Raw genomic sequence first — 18,587 nt, 5'->3', positions numbered from 1 at the left:
TGCAAGTAGCTTAGATAGAGATATAAACAATGAAGTGCAAATTATGCTAATTGGGACTTAATTTGCATAGCTAATGAGGAAGATCTATATTTGCAGTGTTTTCCATTATCAGACTCAAATACATGTAACATATATAGTTTATGGAAAGTGGAGCATCAACAGATACCAATTATGCAAATAAATTCCTAATTTGCATAATTAATGCAAAAACACCATTATTGATCTAATTGGAAAGTTATAGGACTGTCAATATTGCAACATGTGTAAGTTAGATAAAGGTGTTTATGACCAAGCATATATTATGCAAATGTGTAAGTCATTTGCGTGAATAGAATTGTTCATGGAGATATGAGGTCGTGGAACTCTTGTTACATTAGTGGTATTAGTTTGTCAGAAATACTTGCTTCTCTATTGATAAAATGAAATGACTAGAATTCTAGAAATAAATGTGTGCGTCTAGAGATTTTTCAGTGATTTTCCTACAGCTAGCGAAACCTTTTTTTCAAGGTATTTCTTGGACGCTGTCGACTAGACACTCAATGACACGAACTATTCTGCGCAGTTGGTGATATTTCTCTTATTTGCAGTTTTTGTGAACTTAAGAATTCTTACTAGACTTTTCCCTACTTTGGTACTGCTTTCGTGATATGTAGTTTCATATTCCATCCGTTTTCGCTGTTGATTACAAGTAACCCCGCATTCTAAAGCCCCCCTCTCACTGGGCGTGCGAATGGCTACCGCCGCAGTGCCGTGCACAAACCTCGGAGTTGGGTAATCAAAAGGTAAAAATTTCACTTATGCTTACAGCTATTATGAAAACTGCTGTTTCTTCATCAGCATTTTTAATCAAAGAAAAATTCACAAATCCATTTTTTACGTAACATTTTATTTCTCTGAGCAAAACATGTATACATGTCAGAAGAACAGCAATTTCATTAAGTTTCCTTATTACCAGGAATGATATATTAGATTCAACTTCATAAATATCAGATTTGTCAGAGTGCAATGAAAGCTTGGAACACGGAATAACATTAAACATAGCGGTAACATTCATGTAAGTTAAGCATTACAACTCCTGTTGGAGAAAACCTCCGTAAAATTGAAAATTCCATTGCCGCACATCAATTTTAAATTGCCTATGTCAAATTTAGAACAGAGGATTTGGCGATCTGGAACAACTCTGGGTGGATCTAGATAGCAGAAAGTAAGAGCTTTACCGGATATCCAAATAACTTCCGATTCGATGACGTCTGAAGACATGCATTCTATCAAACTAGTGAAAGGATCCCTATCCCCAAAACCAAACAGATAGAGTCGATCCCTATCCCCAAACAGATAGAGTATATATACATCATTTCAACTTCTTATTGAGAATCCTCCAGCACGTAGAAAAGTCTTAGGGAGGATCATCGAGGATCACTGGCGGGTCGGCCGAGTTCTGGCCCGTCATCGGGTTCTGGAAAATGCGATCAATCCAGGCGGGCACACTCCATCCGGGTTCGGCACAATCTGAAATAAGAGCAACTCTAGTGTAAGACGTTCGTAATATAGAATCAGTATAACGAGGTAATAAAGTTTTTTGCTGTTTTATGACACTTGATTACAGAGACTAAATCTCTAGATTTAGCACATCGCTACACAAGTTAGATTACAAGATCACTACACAGCTAAATCACTACAACATTGCACAGTTACATTGCTAAATTTTAGATAACTACAAAGCTAGATCGTTACACAGTCACAGCTAGATTACTAGATCACTACATAACTAAATTACCAGATTACTACACAGCTAGATTGCTTCATCACTACACTGTTAAGTTGCTAGATCACAAGGAAGCTAGATTACCAGATCACTACAGTGACAGCTTGATTACTAGACAACTACACAGCTAGATTACTAGATAATTACACAGCTAGGTTACTACTGATCACTACACCGCTTACCTTCTTCAAGACTAGTGTCTGGTGTCTCCTCATTGTCATTGTCCACAGAAGTTGTCCATGGCCAGAAGTAGGTGTGGCTAGTGGTCAAGGTGTCATCAGATTCAGCCTTATCCTCGGCACAGTCTAAACCAAAGACAGATTGACAAATAATAATAAAGTGTCAGTACATACTTCAAAAAAAGTTAAACTCAAAAAGGTTAGATCACATTCCATAGCAGTTTTAGAATAGTCACTTGTTTTATTTGTCACCATTGTTAACTTGCATTGTTAACTTGCACTGTCTGTATCCTTTTTACATACAGTTTTATATACACTGTTTCATAATGTAGAGGTGGGTGTGATAAGGGAAAGACTTATGTAAAAGTTATCAGATCGTATCGCCTCCATCCACAAAACCTCTCCATATGCTAAAGTGTTGATACATCGTTAAAATATGTTCTATGTTCGTACCGATCTCGGGAGCTTTCTCAGTTGTCGAGTCATCAGCTGGTGTCTCTAACCAGAAGATTTTGTCCATGACACTCCTGTAACCGCCGTGTAGCAAATCCGTCCATCTTAAAGGGCGGGGTCCTGGACCGGTGTAGGAATCTGGAGGAAAACAAAAACAATATTGACATTTCTGTGTCATTCATCCTATCTGGTACACAACACTTTCTATGTATTGTTGTCATGTCCAACTCCTCTATCCACCTACATAGGTCAATTTCTTAATACACTATTCCAAAAGCGAGACCGAATTACCCACACATGACCATATTGTAATCCATATACTGCTATATAATATTTTGTAGGTAGAATTGTAGGACAGATTAGCCTTGTAGTATGGTTGATTTAATGCCGTACAATGTATCATGTACGATTGTTGAGCAATATTGTTCATTCATTCATTATAAAGACCCAGATCATCAGCATTACTTTACAATATTATTGACAATAGGAACAAATTATTAGACCGACTTGACCCAACGGCGCGGCAATATAAATCCTCCCACTAATACTTTCCATACACATGAGAACACACACGGCTGTCGGCATACCAGTTCGTCAAGTGTCTAGACATGTCAGTGCAGTTATTTTCAAAAATTGAATGGGTAACAAAGGACTATATGTTTTCCCTCACCAGTCGGCTCCTCAGACAGCGCCTCTCGAAGGCAGTCCTTGGTCCAGTCACGGATATTCCGTGCGAGCTCCAGCCAGGTGATGGGGTGGTAGGGCGGCGCCTCCTCTACAGGCACGTCAAACTCCGTACTAGGAAACCTGAGGCGCAGACAGGACTTCACTAAGTAGGGGAAGCGCCTACGGGAGAAAGAGCGAAAAGTTTTTTTTCGATACTAGTACTGGATATTGTGGTTATTGATGTGTGCAGTACTAGTGTTCGTTCTCGAACAACCTCTCCTTACTCTACATACAACATCAGTGTAACCATTATCAGTGCGGTCCAACAATGTAAGTCATCAACAAGACACGTAACGTTATATAGATGATGAAAAGAACGATATTCAAGCATATTGAACGCTTAGTATGCAATATAAATAAATGTACAAGATGACGACGGCATTGATATCTGTAGTATACGGTTGTGAAAAAGCCAAGATAGGACTTCACTAAGATGGAAAAGCGCCTATAGCTACGGGAGAACCCCTCCTTACTCAACATACGACATCATTGTTACCTTTATCAGTACGGGGTACGGTCTAACAATGTAAGTCATCTGCGCCGTTATAAATGATAACAAGAACGATATTGATTCTACGTTTAGTATGCATAAGATACAAATGGTCATGATCCAGTCGAACCTGCCAATGGCGGTCACTCGAGGAACTGGTCAACATTGACGACTATGTAGCTATGTAACTGTAGATTACGGTTGTAAAAAAAGGTGCAGCCGCTATGTCTACGAGGAAAATATGACCAGGATGAAACCAAGGAGAAACTGACATCAAAAAAAGGACGCAGCGGCCGGTGAGGACTAGCTTTAGCTTGAGTTGAGCTACCTTGAACCCAGGCTAAAGAAAGAATAATTTATATGAAATGTAAAAAAAAACTCACCATGACTCGGGCATGTTGACCCGTCCTGTGTCTCTCCCCCCGACCGTCAGCCTCTTCACCATAGTGTCCCTGTGATCGTCTTTGTACAGTTCACACTGCACGATCCTGCTGTAGTGAGTCTCATTGCCGGGACGTAAGTAAGCACGCACAAAGATTTCCTCATTCGCTACCTGTATGAATAGATGTAACAAGGACATGGTCAAGGCCAAGTTCATCCGGAAAGATAGTAGAAATTCATATATCATTGACAAAGTGACGTAATATTTTACAAAGATATGTGTAACGTCACCATGATTGAGTTAATCTGACGATGCCATGATCAGAAAAGTAACATCAGTCTAAGTACATAATTCATGAGTTATAAGTGTCCTTGAGATAAGTGAAGATTCTACTCTGAAAGTTCACAACACGTAACCGCTGAATCTTCGATGTATCGGTATGTTTGAATGAATGAAATCATGTCTTGATGCAGGAAAGTGGTAGTGCGGAAGTTTTATCAAGTTAGTAGAGCAGTCATCACTACAAAATATTTCTTATACGCCCGCTGGAATTGTACGGATAAACTCAGTGAAAACATATATTGTTCTCTGATAGTTTTCCTTACCGGGTAGGCGAGTAGCTGGTCGCTTGTTGTGTCGAACACTTTGAGACCGTCCAACAACCCTCGTGCGATGGGATCACGGGGTATCAGCTGCCTGTCCAGGGCTTCCTCACACAAGTCACTGTAGAAACTTGCTCCGCAAGCAAGCAGGTACAGTGGCCAAAGGTATTTCAATAGTCTCCAAAACATCTTATCGTTTAGAGTTTTGAATTCCTGCGCTGAAAATGTCGAACGAATTTTCGCACAGTGCTGAAAACGTCAAATTTTCTCACAAGGAAAAAAAACACAACCGTTCACAACGGTAACGTCGTATCGGTTGGTTTGTGACGTTCTAGAACACCATTGTCGATTGTAGCTACTGTAGCTGCGCAGAACAGATCTCTTTTCCGTCAGTTGTGCGCAGATGGAACGGATAAAATTATGGTATTTTGTGTCAGAAATACATGTACCTGGTTCTTTATTTTCTGGTTCGTGATTTTCCTACAGCTAACATTAGCGAAACCTTTTTTGGACATTGTCGACTAGACATTCAATGACACGAACTATTCTACGCAGTTGGTGACTATATGTATTGTCAATAGTATTGACAATACAATACATAGTGCATGGCAATGGAACGTGCACTTGTCTTTATGGTTTTATTTCGTCGTCTTTACATTAAAGATGTTTGAACCTTTGTGACATTATCAGTAGTGACGTCGGACATAGGTAGATTTCACATGATTCTAGTATATTTCATAATGATGTAGACAAAACACTTCGAACTGTATATACAACATGGAACACAGAAAGACACATACAAATACACTGTCCTTTTTCTTTATTTGTCGGGTTTAAATTCTTTAAATTATATTGATGACATGATGTTGACATACAGGTTTTGGCTCTTATGTATCTATAGCAGGAATAATATTTGAAACTAGCATTCTGTCTAGATGGTCAGTTGTTCCAAAATCGAATAGATCGAATGTTCTTGAAAACGTTTGCATGTTGATAGTGAGGTGTGAATTGCATCTTAATGTTAATAAATACGTGATTAAAAAGATGGGAACATTTATCTTCAAACTTGTACTCGCAAAAGCCTTAGCTATATATATAGCACTGCAGCACCACGCATGACTTGGTTAAAGTTGTATTATCATTCAGATGAAACAATAAGTCATATCAATCACGACAGTGCATCTTAAAGTACGAGGTAATTAATAATAATGAATGATGTCTTTATATTTGATGTTAAAGTATTTCCTAGATCTCTACATTTTTGCAATTAGTACTGCTATAAGTCTAACAAGCAAACTAAAGTAAAGAGTTTGAACCTCAATGGATAACATTAAGCAAGCAATTAGGCAACTTCTACACTTTTCTACACTTAACATCGCTTTCTCTCTTTCATCTACCTTCGTTCTGAAATGATTTTTAAATTCTCAGCTTTCATGACAAAAGCTTCGCATTTTTCAGCTACATCTTTTTTGCAGTGAAGAACAGCATGCCCTTGACATCGGTGACTTTGTACTCGTCCCTGTCCGGAGAAGGGTAGTAGACGGTCTTGATGTCGGAGAAGCCCGCGTCTTTGAAGGTCTGGACCACGAAGTCGACTTCAACAGGAAGGATCTTCGCTTTGGCACCCCCTTCAGAATAAAGAAAATGTTTATGATAGCCTGGCTAAATCGCGCTCCTAGCGGCCGGCCCGACGGTTACCGCCTATTAGAGGAGGGAAGAGGGTCAATAACCTCCGCCAGCGAGAGGGTTTCCAAACACAGGCTATGTTAAACAGTTCTCTTTAATTCCAGACAGAGACGATGATTTTATTTTGAATGAAGTACGGTTTTTTTACAAGTAGGAAGTATCACTTCTGCATTGTAAGGTTCTTATTTTGCCTACCTAAACTCACATAGTATTTTTTTCCACGTAATTACGTACCTATGACAGCGAAGGTAGCCCCAATGTAACTCTCGAAGACAATGGTTCCTCCGGGTTTCAAGAGTGTTGATATGTTTGCCACCGCTTTAAGATATGATTCTCTGTGTGATCGTAGACAAAAGAAGTGTAAGAAGTTGATATTTGTGTGTGGACAAACCTTGTTTTATACGACTTCTTGTCCACACAGACTCATCTGAAACATCTGACTTTGAGAAACCTTACCAATTGTTTGATGTATTACCTCCGTGAAGGTTAAAGACGCCTTGTTTTTTGTAAATCTATTTGTGTGCGTGTGTGTGTGTGCATGCGTGCGTGCGTGCGTGTGTGTGCGCGCGCGTGTGTGTCTGTGTGCACATGTGTTTGTGTGTTTCTACGCACATTGGTCAGCATACGAAGTTATGGATGGATTGATTGTGGTGATCATGTAGACAAGCAAAAGTATAGAATTTACCTATCTGGGCTGGCCACCTCAAGGCAATAAGCCGAGACCATCACATCAAATGGGTCAAAGGTCAGAGGATGAGTTGGGTTGGGTTGAAGGACGTCGCAGTGCACTACCGCATTGATCGCCTGGCGGAGCTTCTGCTCACGATCCTCAATCTTTTCACTGTAAAAACGAATCATTACAACAAAGCTGTAAACGTTATGAATATGACATCATACCTGGTATTTTTTCCATCAGAGACTATATTTCTAGGTACCTCTTTGAAGTGATTTGTTTTCTTTGTAAAGCTCGTTAAAACAACAACATGTGATACTCATAACTGATTACATACTCAAACTGCTGGGCTTATGGATTAATTTTACACACCTGCTTCCTTCCAACTCTATGAAGTATTGGAAGTACGAGGTCCAATCAAACGCCCCTTTGTCCTTCTTCAGCCATTTCTCGATCTCTGCTCTTGCAGCCTGCATTTAAAGAGGAAAGAAGTGAGGAAACACAAAAACAAACTTGTGGTGTACCGACTGTTGAAAGCGGACTAAAGCTACATGTACCAAGACTGGACTCCAGTCCAAGGGGACTTTTCTTTTAAAACAAGCCCTGTGTCAACTGACAGGTTTTAGGTGTGTTTTCATCACTACCAGTAGGGCCCCTGGGAATAGGCCATACCACCATGGGAATATCTCCGCGGACTATGCCAGATGTCAGGTACCACATGTTACAGAGACTGATTATGTAGTATAACAGGTTTTTAAAAACTTTTCTCATTATTCATGCTAATTAGCTTGCCCAAAACCATTTTTAGATTTCATACATACGACATACCAAATATGAAGACAATCAATCCAGGCATTCTCGACTTATCATGTCCACTAACAGACACACAGAACAACGCTCGGGAAAACATAACCTCCTCGGCGAAGGTAAAAACAAACTACATACGTTCCGTAATACCTGGCTATATTCGGAACACACGATCTCCGAGAAGAACATGCTGGCGCTGATAACCCGATGTCAATCAAACGCCCTCCATAGGACCCTGTAAAAACGGCCCTGTGGTTTAATACGGAACGTCATTCTCCTATTCAGAGCCTTGCCCGCGGCCTAAAACACCTTGGAGAGGCTCTGCTAGATCTAACCGAGCTGAAGTTTCCACTTTTGTGGGCGTAGCCTGTAACCATCTGCCAGCCAATCAGAGAATCGCCTAAATGATTTCGGTAAAGCCGATTCTCTGATCGGCTGACAGCTCAGCTTAGAGGCCACGCCCACGAAAGTGATTGTATGTCCATGATACGAACACCAGGGATGACCGTGTGAGCGGGTCATGAGAAAAAAATTCCGAAATTTCCCATCATGAACTTGTTTTGGCAACACATATCTATAAAGCCGCATGGTGGCGCTATTAGAAAGGCAGATCCGACGAAACATAAATCAACCTTTGATCGGACGTTTAGCCTCATTTATAGACATGTTGGTAGACGCCCCTTACTGTCACATTGCCCTAACAGTTAGTGGCCTTTTATTATGTTGCCTTCTGTACATTTACTTACTAGATGTGTATCTTCACGCACGTACTTTGTGAAAATAAATCTTACCACTACTGAACACATCGTGGAAGAATTCCATGGATTTCATAGATCCCTCCCCTTCGTCATCAACGATGCCCTCTTCAAACGTGCCGAACATCTCGTTCAAGTACTCTCTGCCCCAGGGTACCGTGCCACCAGTAGTCATGGTTACCGCCAATTTCACTTGTATCGTCTGCAGTGAGAAGTAGACTGTATTATGACGTGCAAGTTGCAAGAATGACACTCAGTGTAGTAGCTAGTTATTTACCATACGACGCGGGTTAAGTCAAATATTTGATCTTTGTATTTTGAGTGAGTCAGTACCATGCACCATGAGTGCCGGTGTCGATCTAGTATCAACTGCTCCGTGTGTAAGAGGGGGTGACGATATTTTTGTAGGGTAATATCAATTAAGGCTATTTTTTTTCCAGATTCTGTAGGGACACTAAACCGAAAGCTGAGTGGGTGAGTAAAACTCTCCAAGCAGAGGTTAGAAGGGGAGAACATTACCTTCTTCTTGTTGTTACCGGATGTCTAAAATTTGTTGTATACAATTTTGTTCATTCCTTGAAAGGGAAGTATGGGTAGAAATACTAAAAATGGCTTCCTTGTATCTGAGCTATCATTGATGAGATTGCTGTTGAATCAACACAACTGAAAATTATTCGAATTGGTTTGAAGACATCTATGTATTAAATTCTGTCGAATATGTACAAATGAAGTATACTTCTTACAACATATTCTTGCCATCTTTAAAACGATAACTTACTCAGCTGTAATTTGGGGGGTGATCTGATCCGTAAACTGGGTGTCTCAAAGGCCAATTCAATCGTCACAAACAAATCACAGTGCTATACATTACCCTACGAACGCTCAATGGGTTAACACTTACATTGGTTGTTTTCATAAGGACATAAAAATGTAATAAATGCAAAAACTACTGCTGAGTAACTAGTACTTTATCGATAATGTCAGCTCCTGCATGGTAGTTGGCGTCACGTCTCATGACACGATCAAAGTATGTTATGAAAAAGGATATTAAGCTGGAAATGCCAACACAAAGGACTGGACTTACGAAGTTTCGGCTGTACAACAACCGCCTTTGTCAAGCTATATTAATCCACCGCTTCTATGACTTTAGGATGATTTCGGGCACGTGCTAGACTGATGATGTCCCTTTTAAATGGTACGCATATGATTGTATGTCCATGAAGCGAACCCCAGGACTGGTCACTGCGACCGGGTCGTGAGAAAAAAATGCCGAAATTTCCCATCATGAAGGGAACACCAGGACTGATCACTGCGACCGGGTCGTGAGAAAAAAATGCCGAAATTTCCCATCATGAAGGGAACACCAGGACTGATCACTGTGAGCAGGTCGTGATGGGTAGTGCGTTTCACACTTCTTGGGAAGCTTGTCTTGTTCAATTTTTGTAATGATTAGTCAAATCTAGAGGTAACTAAAGTCAAGAAGGTTTAAACTCGATTTTAAACCTCCTTGCTCAAGTCGACTCAGGGAAAAAGGTACTGGAGTAGAGCTGAAGTTCTATTTACACAGCCCTGAGTCGATTCCGCGCCAGTCGACTCTACGTCGACTCCGAAAAGTTGTGTGTGAATCGGACCATAATAGGTTTAGTCCAAACCCTTTCGATGTTTGAGAAAGATCTGGGTCCTGATGCAACAGTATCGAATGTTTTAACGATTAAAGATTGGGCCATTTTCTGTGTAATTCTACCGTGGCGAAGATTTTCGCGCTTCGAGTGCGCTATTTAGTGTAACACTTTTCTTAGCCTTTAGCAGGGAGGAGGTTAAACAAGTGCTTTTCAAAAAAGCTGGCGTTTTGGCTACGTTTATGAGTGTGAATTGTCTTTTCCCTTTTCTTGAAGTAAAATCTGCCAGAGAAAGTCACTCAAGGGCTGTTGAGTCTATAAGAAAAATTGTCATTTTGGGAAAGGAGTACTGTTTTGATAGAGAAAGGCAGATTGGGGAAAGCAATTTTGAAGTTAACGTTACGTCACTTAACTTAAGTGCTTTTGAAAAAGCTGGTCTTGGCCTACAACTTGTACTTATTTCTAAAATGTACAATAGGCTCATTATAAAAGCTATCAATGTAATTATGTACATGGCACGTAATAAAACATAAAATTTGAAAAAGCACCATTGAATCATCAGCGCTATGGTAATTAAGTGAAATAGAAGTTCATAACAGCTAAGGTTCTATCTAAAATGACTACCAAATGTCAAACAAGTGTTCAAACTAATTAACAGCTACCTCATCCCTTTTATTCTGGTTTCCGCATTTACAACATTTCTTCCTTATTTTCCTGGATAATTTTGCTAAAATTCATGAAAATTCCCATATTTTAAAATTTGTGCCGAGCGGCGTCACTTTCCACGTCCGTGTTGTCTGAATGAAGTCGATACTGTACTGAACAATGGAGCATTTGCTACTGTAACATCAAGAGCCTCTGTTTACATCGGGGATAGAAGTTTAGTGGCGAGTGTTTTGCAAGAATCATCTTACCGCGCATAGGAGCCGCTGCACGGTATTTTCCATTTAATACAATGAACAGAAAAATTCGAATGCCGGGTTTGGAATCTATGAAGTCCTGTTCATAAGACAAGGGCCTTGTATATATTAAATGAATATTTAAAAATAACAAATATAAAATATTTCTTTATTTATCAATGAGAAAAAAATGATATTCATAGATATGATATTGATAGATTAATATTATATCAATATATATTTTTGATATCTAATATCTAAAAAAATCCATGCACGGACTCGATCCCGGATCTTCCGGATCCGAAGTACTACGACGTTACCAGTTGTGTGTAGAATGCGTCTCTGTACATCGTATCATTTATGTCGATTTTTGGTCGTTTTCTTGACGAAATCATTTTTTTTCTTCTGCAATCTTGTGGTATAGATGTAATATGGTCATTTTTCAGGATATCAAAGTCCGAAACCACAATGCAATGATATTTCCGAACAGTTGTAGCAGTTACATGCAGTCGCCCTCCTATGTGTCATGCAAATCAAGCCTGCCTGCCTTTTCTTGCTCCCTTGCCATATAAGGCAACGGCTATACAATAATTTTGGAGGGTATTGCCATATAAGGTCTTCTGGTGTGAGACACAGTGTTGAACCAAGTACCATCGAAGCATCCTGCCTGCCTGCATGCATGCATCGAAGGTAAGAACCAAGACATGGCGTTTTGGCGCGAAGGCGCCGAAACGCAAAAACACATTGTGCTTGCACTGAACAGTTTACAATGTTTTCTTGCTCAAAAGACTTCCCGCCCACCTACTTTAAGTACTACAAAGTTCAAAGCCTTTTACAGCACAGCAGCGCAAATTGGTTTTCAAAGTAAAAACAAATCTACCAGCTCAATTGCATCTTACATTATTATCTTCGCCGAGTACTAGTACTCGGGAAGATTATGTTTTCGGTTGAAAAATCTGTTGGGTGGGTCTGTATGTATGTCAGGAGCATAACTCAGGAAAACTTCAATGAATATTTATGATTTTTGGTAGGTGTGTAGTGGTTGTGCAAAGGAAGGTCAAGTTCGAAAATGGTTCACCTTGCGTTTTTCAACAGTACTGCAGCGGACTTTGAATTTTTGTGTGTTTGTATTTAGGCAAAAAAAGTGACGGAAACGTTGATGGATCTTCATGATTTTTTGCAGGTGTGTAGATGTTGTAGAAACGGTGGTCAAGTTCAAAAATGGTTCCCCTGGCATTTTCCGTCGGTACTGCAGCGGGCTTTGTGTGTATGTGTATTTGTATGTCGCCAACATAACTCGAGAAGCTGTCGATGGTTCTGCATGATACTTAGTGGGTGGGTAAGGTTTACAGAAAGGAAGGTCAAGTTCGATAATGGGCCTTCTAGCGGGTATCTAAAGTATTGCAGCGGAGCTTCAAAGTTTGGGGTGAAATTTTGTGGAGGCGCCAGGTTCATGATTTTTTTATAGTGGATGGGTCTTGGGGCAGGAAACAAGTGGTGTAAGTTTGGGCCTCTTGACGACTTGTTTTGAGCTGCAGTGGGCCTTTATGTATGAAACTTTGGAGGAGGATAACTCATGCAGGGTTTGGTGTATCTTTATTGCTTTTGGTACGCAGGTACCTTAGGTGATGATGAACATAATGAAATGTATAGTATGCAAATTGGGACTTCATGTACATAATTAAAGAGAGTAATGTATAATCCCATTGAAAGCTGTTACTCGACCTCAATTCAGGGACACTTGGAGGATTGCCTGGCTTGGGATTTAGGTCACCCAGCTGTGTGCCAGCTGTGCGCCCTTCATTTGGTAATAACTCGAGAAGGGGTCAATGGATCATCATGATTTTTGGTTTGTTAATAGCTAAAGTTATAATTTGATTTAGATAGATGGTAATTATGCATATGGGAGCCAATATGCATAATTGATGAGGAAACACCATAATTCCATAGTGATCAATGGCAGGAATTCGATACTTGTAGCATCTGAAAGTTCATTAAACTTGTTACATATATCAGCACACTCTACACATATAGTAGTCCTGTACCACCAAATGATTTTAACGCTATCTAGACTGGACTCATCCCCCCCCCCCCAGCATAACTTCCAAATGGTATGGTGCATGATCAAATTTGCAGCGGGTGATAAGCATGTAAATATTAATCACTCTCCATAATAAGCCTTGATTATTTGGCGAAGATAAAGTGTTCGTGGAACTCTAGTTAGTGCATGTTTCTAAGCCATCAAGGTACATCTTGGACTTCTATTTCCACAGATCAAGAGGAAAGGAAAACTATACTATAACGATATAAAAGATGGGGACTGTCAATTCATACTCTTCATTTGACATTAATCATTCAAAATAGTGATATAAGAATTGTACAGAAGGATGTACTTTTATCTCTCTCTACATATGTCCCGAACAATTGCTGCGTTGTAGCACTGTATTATGTGACAATAATATATCAATAATATATTGCACTCATCTTGCTTTAACAACAGTGGAACTTTAAAGTGTGATAAATTAATTTCCATACAGTGTTGTTATGACTCAGGTGTACTTAGATTGGGCAGCTTCCAAGTATGAAACAATTTGATATACATAAAAATGAGTATGTGATTGTGTAAACCTACACCAGTATTTTTGATTTAGAAAACAATCTTCATTACTAAGGTCTATTTTCCTTGTTCACTGCAATTTTATCTACAATAAACATTGGAATAGTTGAAGCAATATTATGCCAAGAATCAGGGTATTGTCCTTCCAACTTTAATGTACATGCCATCAGTAACCAAACATGACAAAAAGAACACATCAACAGTGAACAAGACAGAAATCAGGACATGTCGTAGATGTTGTTTGCTACAAAAGATCCCCTAGTTCGCCCATATTGGGCAGGTAGTAGTGTGGAACACATTTCTGGTGTTCTATACTGTTGGAGGCCTGCATCTGACGGGCCTGGTCCAGCGAAGTGACCCCAGACAGAACCAGCAGGGTGGTCAGGCCACAGTTGTGTCCCAGCATGATGTCTGTATTCAACCTGGGGGAGAGGGATCGTCATTTAAAAAGGTGGGAAACAGGTTGGAGATCTGCTGTGATACTTAAAGGACCCGAATCAATATCAGGGCATTGAAAGTTAATAATTTTCTGGTGATTTCTGGCAATAGTAAGTTTAAATAACACTATTCCATTGCATTGACTGACGTGGAGCAAAGATGTGATGTTGTTGTGTGGTGGGAACTCATTGGGAATCTGAGCACTTTGAGGCCAGCCATTATTTAAAATCTTCTTAACGTGTGATTCTGACCGATGAGTCCCGAATGCTTTTGGAGAATTAATCACATGGTCATGGCTCAACGTGCTTGGAATATTTTTGACCAAAAACGGTTATGGCTGAATTCTGGGCTGATTATTGGGTGGTACTAATGAATAAAATACCCATTTTGCAACTTGCTTCTGCGCTCTTTTTAAATGCCTAAAGTATGAAATAATGATGCAAATGTGCTAATATGGGAAGTAAATTTCATACAGATCCCCTTATCCAGAATACTTTTTAACAAAAACTTTCACTGCTGCCTTTGGGCGTAGATACCCTGAAGAAAGGCGAAAAAATTTATGCCATCTGTGTAACTTTCAAAAAAACCTATGCCATCTGGATTACCTTCCAATTTGACTGTCGCAAGCAACACTATGTATTTGCATTAATTTGTAATGTCTTAATGCATCCTAGTTTAAGGCGTTTGCTATTGCTAGAAGCAAAACATTTCTTAGATCTTTTGCAGTATGAAAAAAAAGTTCCTTACTTGTCGCCTATCATCAAGGTACGGCTGGGGTCAAGGTCGAACCTAAAGTGCAATGAAAATAAATATGACAAGGGGAGCAAATAGTAAGTATATTGTATAATACATCACAATGTAGAGACCATTAATAGGACCACAACCTCCAAAAAATTCAGCTCGTTCTGACTAAAACTTTAAAAACTACTGCACAATAAAGGATTAGTAGAGGAGAGGTCTAAAACCATAAAAGTGATTGCTACTTTTTATGGAGAAGGAAATTGTTCAAGAATCAAGTGTGGGAGGGCAATTTGTAAAGGATCTTAATAAGCAGCTGTTTTGCCCTCCCTTTCACATTGTGATAAATTCAAATAAAACAATAACAAAAAATGACGGCTGTTCATTGTATATACACTTACTTTTCTTTCATGACTTCGAACATGAACTTGGATGGTTTTCCCAGAATGATCGGATCTCGATCTGCAGCAGTGTGAACAGCAGCCAGGATACAACCAGTACCTTGTAGGAAAGAAGACAATTATCTGTCATGATATAATATGAACTTATTGTGAAGTTACATTTTCTCAATCCAACTATGCATAAATGTGAATGCATGAAAGGTAATTGATAAAAAGACTACACATGTAAGACAAAGCTTCTTGTCATCTTTAATGTTCAGCATATATAGTACTTATGTTATGATTTTCTATCCGACTCTTTTGGTTAGAAATTTCTATAAAATTAAATAAAAGACACCCTTAGAAACACAAACATTAGTCCACAGAGTTAACAGTGCTGTCTACTAGTCCTTAATGACTGAGTGACTGTATAACTTGTATAAAAGACACAAAGGTGTGTTTACCAGGGATGACTCGACCATTTCCCACAGGCAGTTTTTCATCAGTGTTGGTGGCTACAAACTGGACGTTCTCATTACTCAGGTAACTGGCAGCTTTGATCATCTTCATATAACTCAGATGTTCATCAAACCCAATCAGCACAGTTGTCACCTGCAGAAGAAAGGAAATACTATGAGGGCAAGATATGGCTGTTGCAGGGTGGAAAAGTTTGTAAGACAACTTTTGAGAAATATTAAAACCATACACAAAACAAAAGTGTACAGTCAGATCTCGTCTTGGAGACTTTGTAAGACAAGCTTTCAGAAAAGAAAAAAAAAAGAAAACTTTAAGATTGACAGGTGTCACTCACCTCTGGGTCCAAGGGCAAAGTCTTCCAATCAGTAACAGTTCCTTCTATTGGATCAGGCTGAAAGTCAGTAAACACAAATTAAAGAGCATTGAAATCCACGATATGGTCAAACCTGTCCTGAGCAACCACTCAAGGGACTGAGCAAAAGTGGTTGCTGAGGACAGGTGGTTGCTCCTGACAAGTTGGTTGGATGATTGATACATGCATGGTAAATTGGTAATCCTGGCTAATTAGGATACTGTATAACTAAATAAATGCCTACCGTTATTCGCTAGTTAGCAGTGCAAAAATGATCATGCCAACACCTTCTATTACAGCCCTTAGAACAGATACACTCTCCAAAGTTCAATGTTAACAATAGAGACAGCAAGATGAAAGACTGACTCTCTGCATTTTGCCATTCACTGACATTTTTTATCATTTCTTTAAAAAACTCGCTCAGTGCAAGGCCGTAGGGGGCCACTCATCTAAGCAACATGTAGCTATTAAGGAAGGGCACAGAAAACAACACAGTATACTTACCCCAATGCCAGTGTAAGAGATCCCTTGTAAGTCCAGCTCCTTGGCCATCTCTGTGTTCCCCACCAGGTAAACCTTCCCTGTCACCTTAGCAATGTTCTTCAGGTACAGAGCAGCAATGTAAGCAGTGCCATACACTTCATCCTGAAACATAACATAACATAACATACATATACATGTGAAGCACAAAGATTTGATAAAGAATTTGAAGAGGTATTTGAAAAATGGCCTTGAGAGACACATTTGCAAGCAAATACATTCAATTAATGTTTACCATAACATTGCCTAGCCTACCCTAGTAACTAACTACTTCTCTGTTTATTCTTACTCAAACACATTCATATGTAATCATAAATAATGACCCACCCCCACAGCTGAGACTGTCCTGCCACTTGATACATTATGTGTAGTCAAACAACATACTAGTAGGGTGTTTGGTACTTAACAAGTTAACATGATTAATCCCTTCCATGATCATGAAGGTTAACATATCAAATAAGACAGTCTCACCTCATTCGCTTCAAAGCCCAGGTTTTTGAACTTCTCCACGTAAGACAGACGAGACTTGGTACTATTATTGGTGACAAACAAGACGCGTTTACCCTGCAAAAATCAGATGGAAAATACATATCAAACAAAGTAAGTGTCACTGTGGACAAAACTTAGGTAAAAAAAAGCATTGATGATACTGGACAAAGTTTTGACATTTTCAACAGGAATGCGTTGTAACAAAATCTTTTCTTCGAAGCTGGTGTGTTACGCAGAGGGGGTATACTGGCAATACAGATACAGAATCTGATACAGAAAGACATCTGCAAGAAAACTCACCATTTCCCTGAGTTTGGCGATAGTTTTTGCGGCACCAGGAAGAGCCTCCATCCCCTGCCATAATACACCTGAAAGGATAGAGTAAACAAATATTGTGTTACTAGTGGCGTCCGTGGCCTAGCGGCTTAAGGCTATCGGACTAGGGGTCGAGAGGTCCCGAGTTTAATTCCTGGCACCGCTGTGTCCGACGCTGCGTCTTTGGGAAAGGCATTTTACACAACTCTCCTCACTCCACTCAGGTGTGAATGAGTACCTCAGGCTTTCGGTTGGCGAAGGTCGTATTGAGGTCACCTGGTGGCGCCGAATGGCAGCCACCCAGACCCTTGCAACAGTTCCAAAAAGCGCAAGTGTGGAGCAAATATGTATCTGTTGCCCATATATATTATGTGATCATGGTTGTATACCCTGCACTAGAATTTAGTAGAAAGGCTGCAATTTCTGACCAATAAACCATTATAATCATTATAAACCTGACAAAACTTGTTTCTGCTGTAATGCCATCTGTCTGAACAAGGAGGAAGCCACAACAGTAATACAAAGGCTATTTTGGTTGTTTCTCTGGAGTCTGGAACATCAACCATAACAGAGTCAAGTCTCATAAGGTCATAATACCGTATGCATCGGGTAACAACAACGTCACTGTGCTTTCACATCATACTTGAAATGAGTGTGGGGGAGGGGGGCGGATACAATTTGTCAGCTTTTACCTCCACCCCTTTCCCATAACAGAAACAAGCAAAAAACATACTTCAGGTTTTCCTATTAAAAGTAACATTACAGAAGAGCCCTGCTATACTGGCATGTCAGTCTAACTTTGTGCCAACTTTGTACTTTAGAATATAAGGATGTTGCATAACCACTTCCGCATTCAAACGGCTCAAAATTTGCAACCGGCATGTCCTGGATGCAAATGAGGTTCCAACAGCATGTTTGAGTTCAAACTGGACATGGTGTATACAGATTTGAAACATGTAGCTGTAGATAATGATTCATGAGTGACTGCCTTACCGTCACAGTCCGTGAGAACTGTGTCGATGTTAGCTAGAAGTTGTGTTGCCCTCTCTCGTGTCAGGAGCTTGCACGCCGCCATGTTGACCCGGTAGGTGAATGACCTGAAGTACGTTAACCCCCACGATTATCTCCATGTCCAGAGCAAGGATCTGATTGGTGGAAAAGTCAAACTTTGACAACTTTTTTTGTCCAGACGAAACTACGGAAAA

The 18,587-nt window shown here is 39.9% G+C and overlaps 3 protein-coding genes across 3 annotated transcripts; all 3 read right to left on the bottom strand.

The window, feature by feature from the left end:
• Nucleotides 1-867: 867 nt before the first annotated feature.
• LOC136430062 (uncharacterized) lies at nt 868-4,828 on the bottom strand. The gene is made up of 6 exons (XM_066420341.1): nt 4,601-4,828; nt 3,997-4,166; nt 3,068-3,243; nt 2,398-2,535; nt 1,948-2,070; nt 868-1,509 (listed from the first exon to the last, which is right to left on the bottom strand). The coding sequence occupies exons 1-6, from the start codon at nt 4,784-4,786 to the stop codon at nt 1,397-1,399; spliced, it is 906 nt and encodes a 301-aa protein (XP_066276438.1). The 5' UTR covers nt 4,787-4,828; the 3' UTR covers nt 868-1,396.
• Nucleotides 4,829-5,400: 572 nt separating this feature from the next.
• Nucleotides 5,401-7,962, bottom strand: LOC136429259 (nicotinamide N-methyltransferase-like). The gene is made up of 5 exons (XM_066419121.1): nt 7,914-7,962; nt 7,329-7,426; nt 6,969-7,124; nt 6,518-6,618; nt 5,401-6,225 (listed from the first exon to the last, which is right to left on the bottom strand). Exons 1-5 carry the CDS (start codon nt 7,950-7,952, stop codon nt 6,056-6,058), a joined length of 564 nt encoding a protein of 187 aa, XP_066275218.1. The 5' UTR covers nt 7,953-7,962; the 3' UTR covers nt 5,401-6,055.
• A 5,826-nt stretch (nt 7,963-13,788) lies between these two features.
• LOC136430061 (glycerol-3-phosphate phosphatase-like) lies at nt 13,789-18,504 on the bottom strand. The gene is made up of 9 exons (XM_066420340.1): nt 18,376-18,504; nt 17,368-17,435; nt 17,050-17,142; nt 16,543-16,683; nt 16,021-16,077; nt 15,674-15,821; nt 15,231-15,330; nt 14,839-14,880; nt 13,789-14,075 (listed from the first exon to the last, which is right to left on the bottom strand). The coding sequence occupies exons 1-9, from the start codon at nt 18,455-18,457 to the stop codon at nt 13,898-13,900; spliced, it is 909 nt and encodes a 302-aa protein (XP_066276437.1). The 5' UTR covers nt 18,458-18,504; the 3' UTR covers nt 13,789-13,897.
• Between the last annotated feature and the right edge of the window lie 83 nt (nt 18,505-18,587).

This window comes from Branchiostoma lanceolatum, chromosome 3 (genome assembly GCF_035083965.1).
Source record: "Branchiostoma lanceolatum isolate klBraLanc5 chromosome 3, klBraLanc5.hap2, whole genome shotgun sequence".
Classification (NCBI taxonomy): domain Eukaryota; kingdom Metazoa; phylum Chordata; class Leptocardii; order Amphioxiformes; family Branchiostomatidae; genus Branchiostoma; species Branchiostoma lanceolatum.
This window is presented reverse-complemented; position numbering and strand designations above follow the sequence as displayed.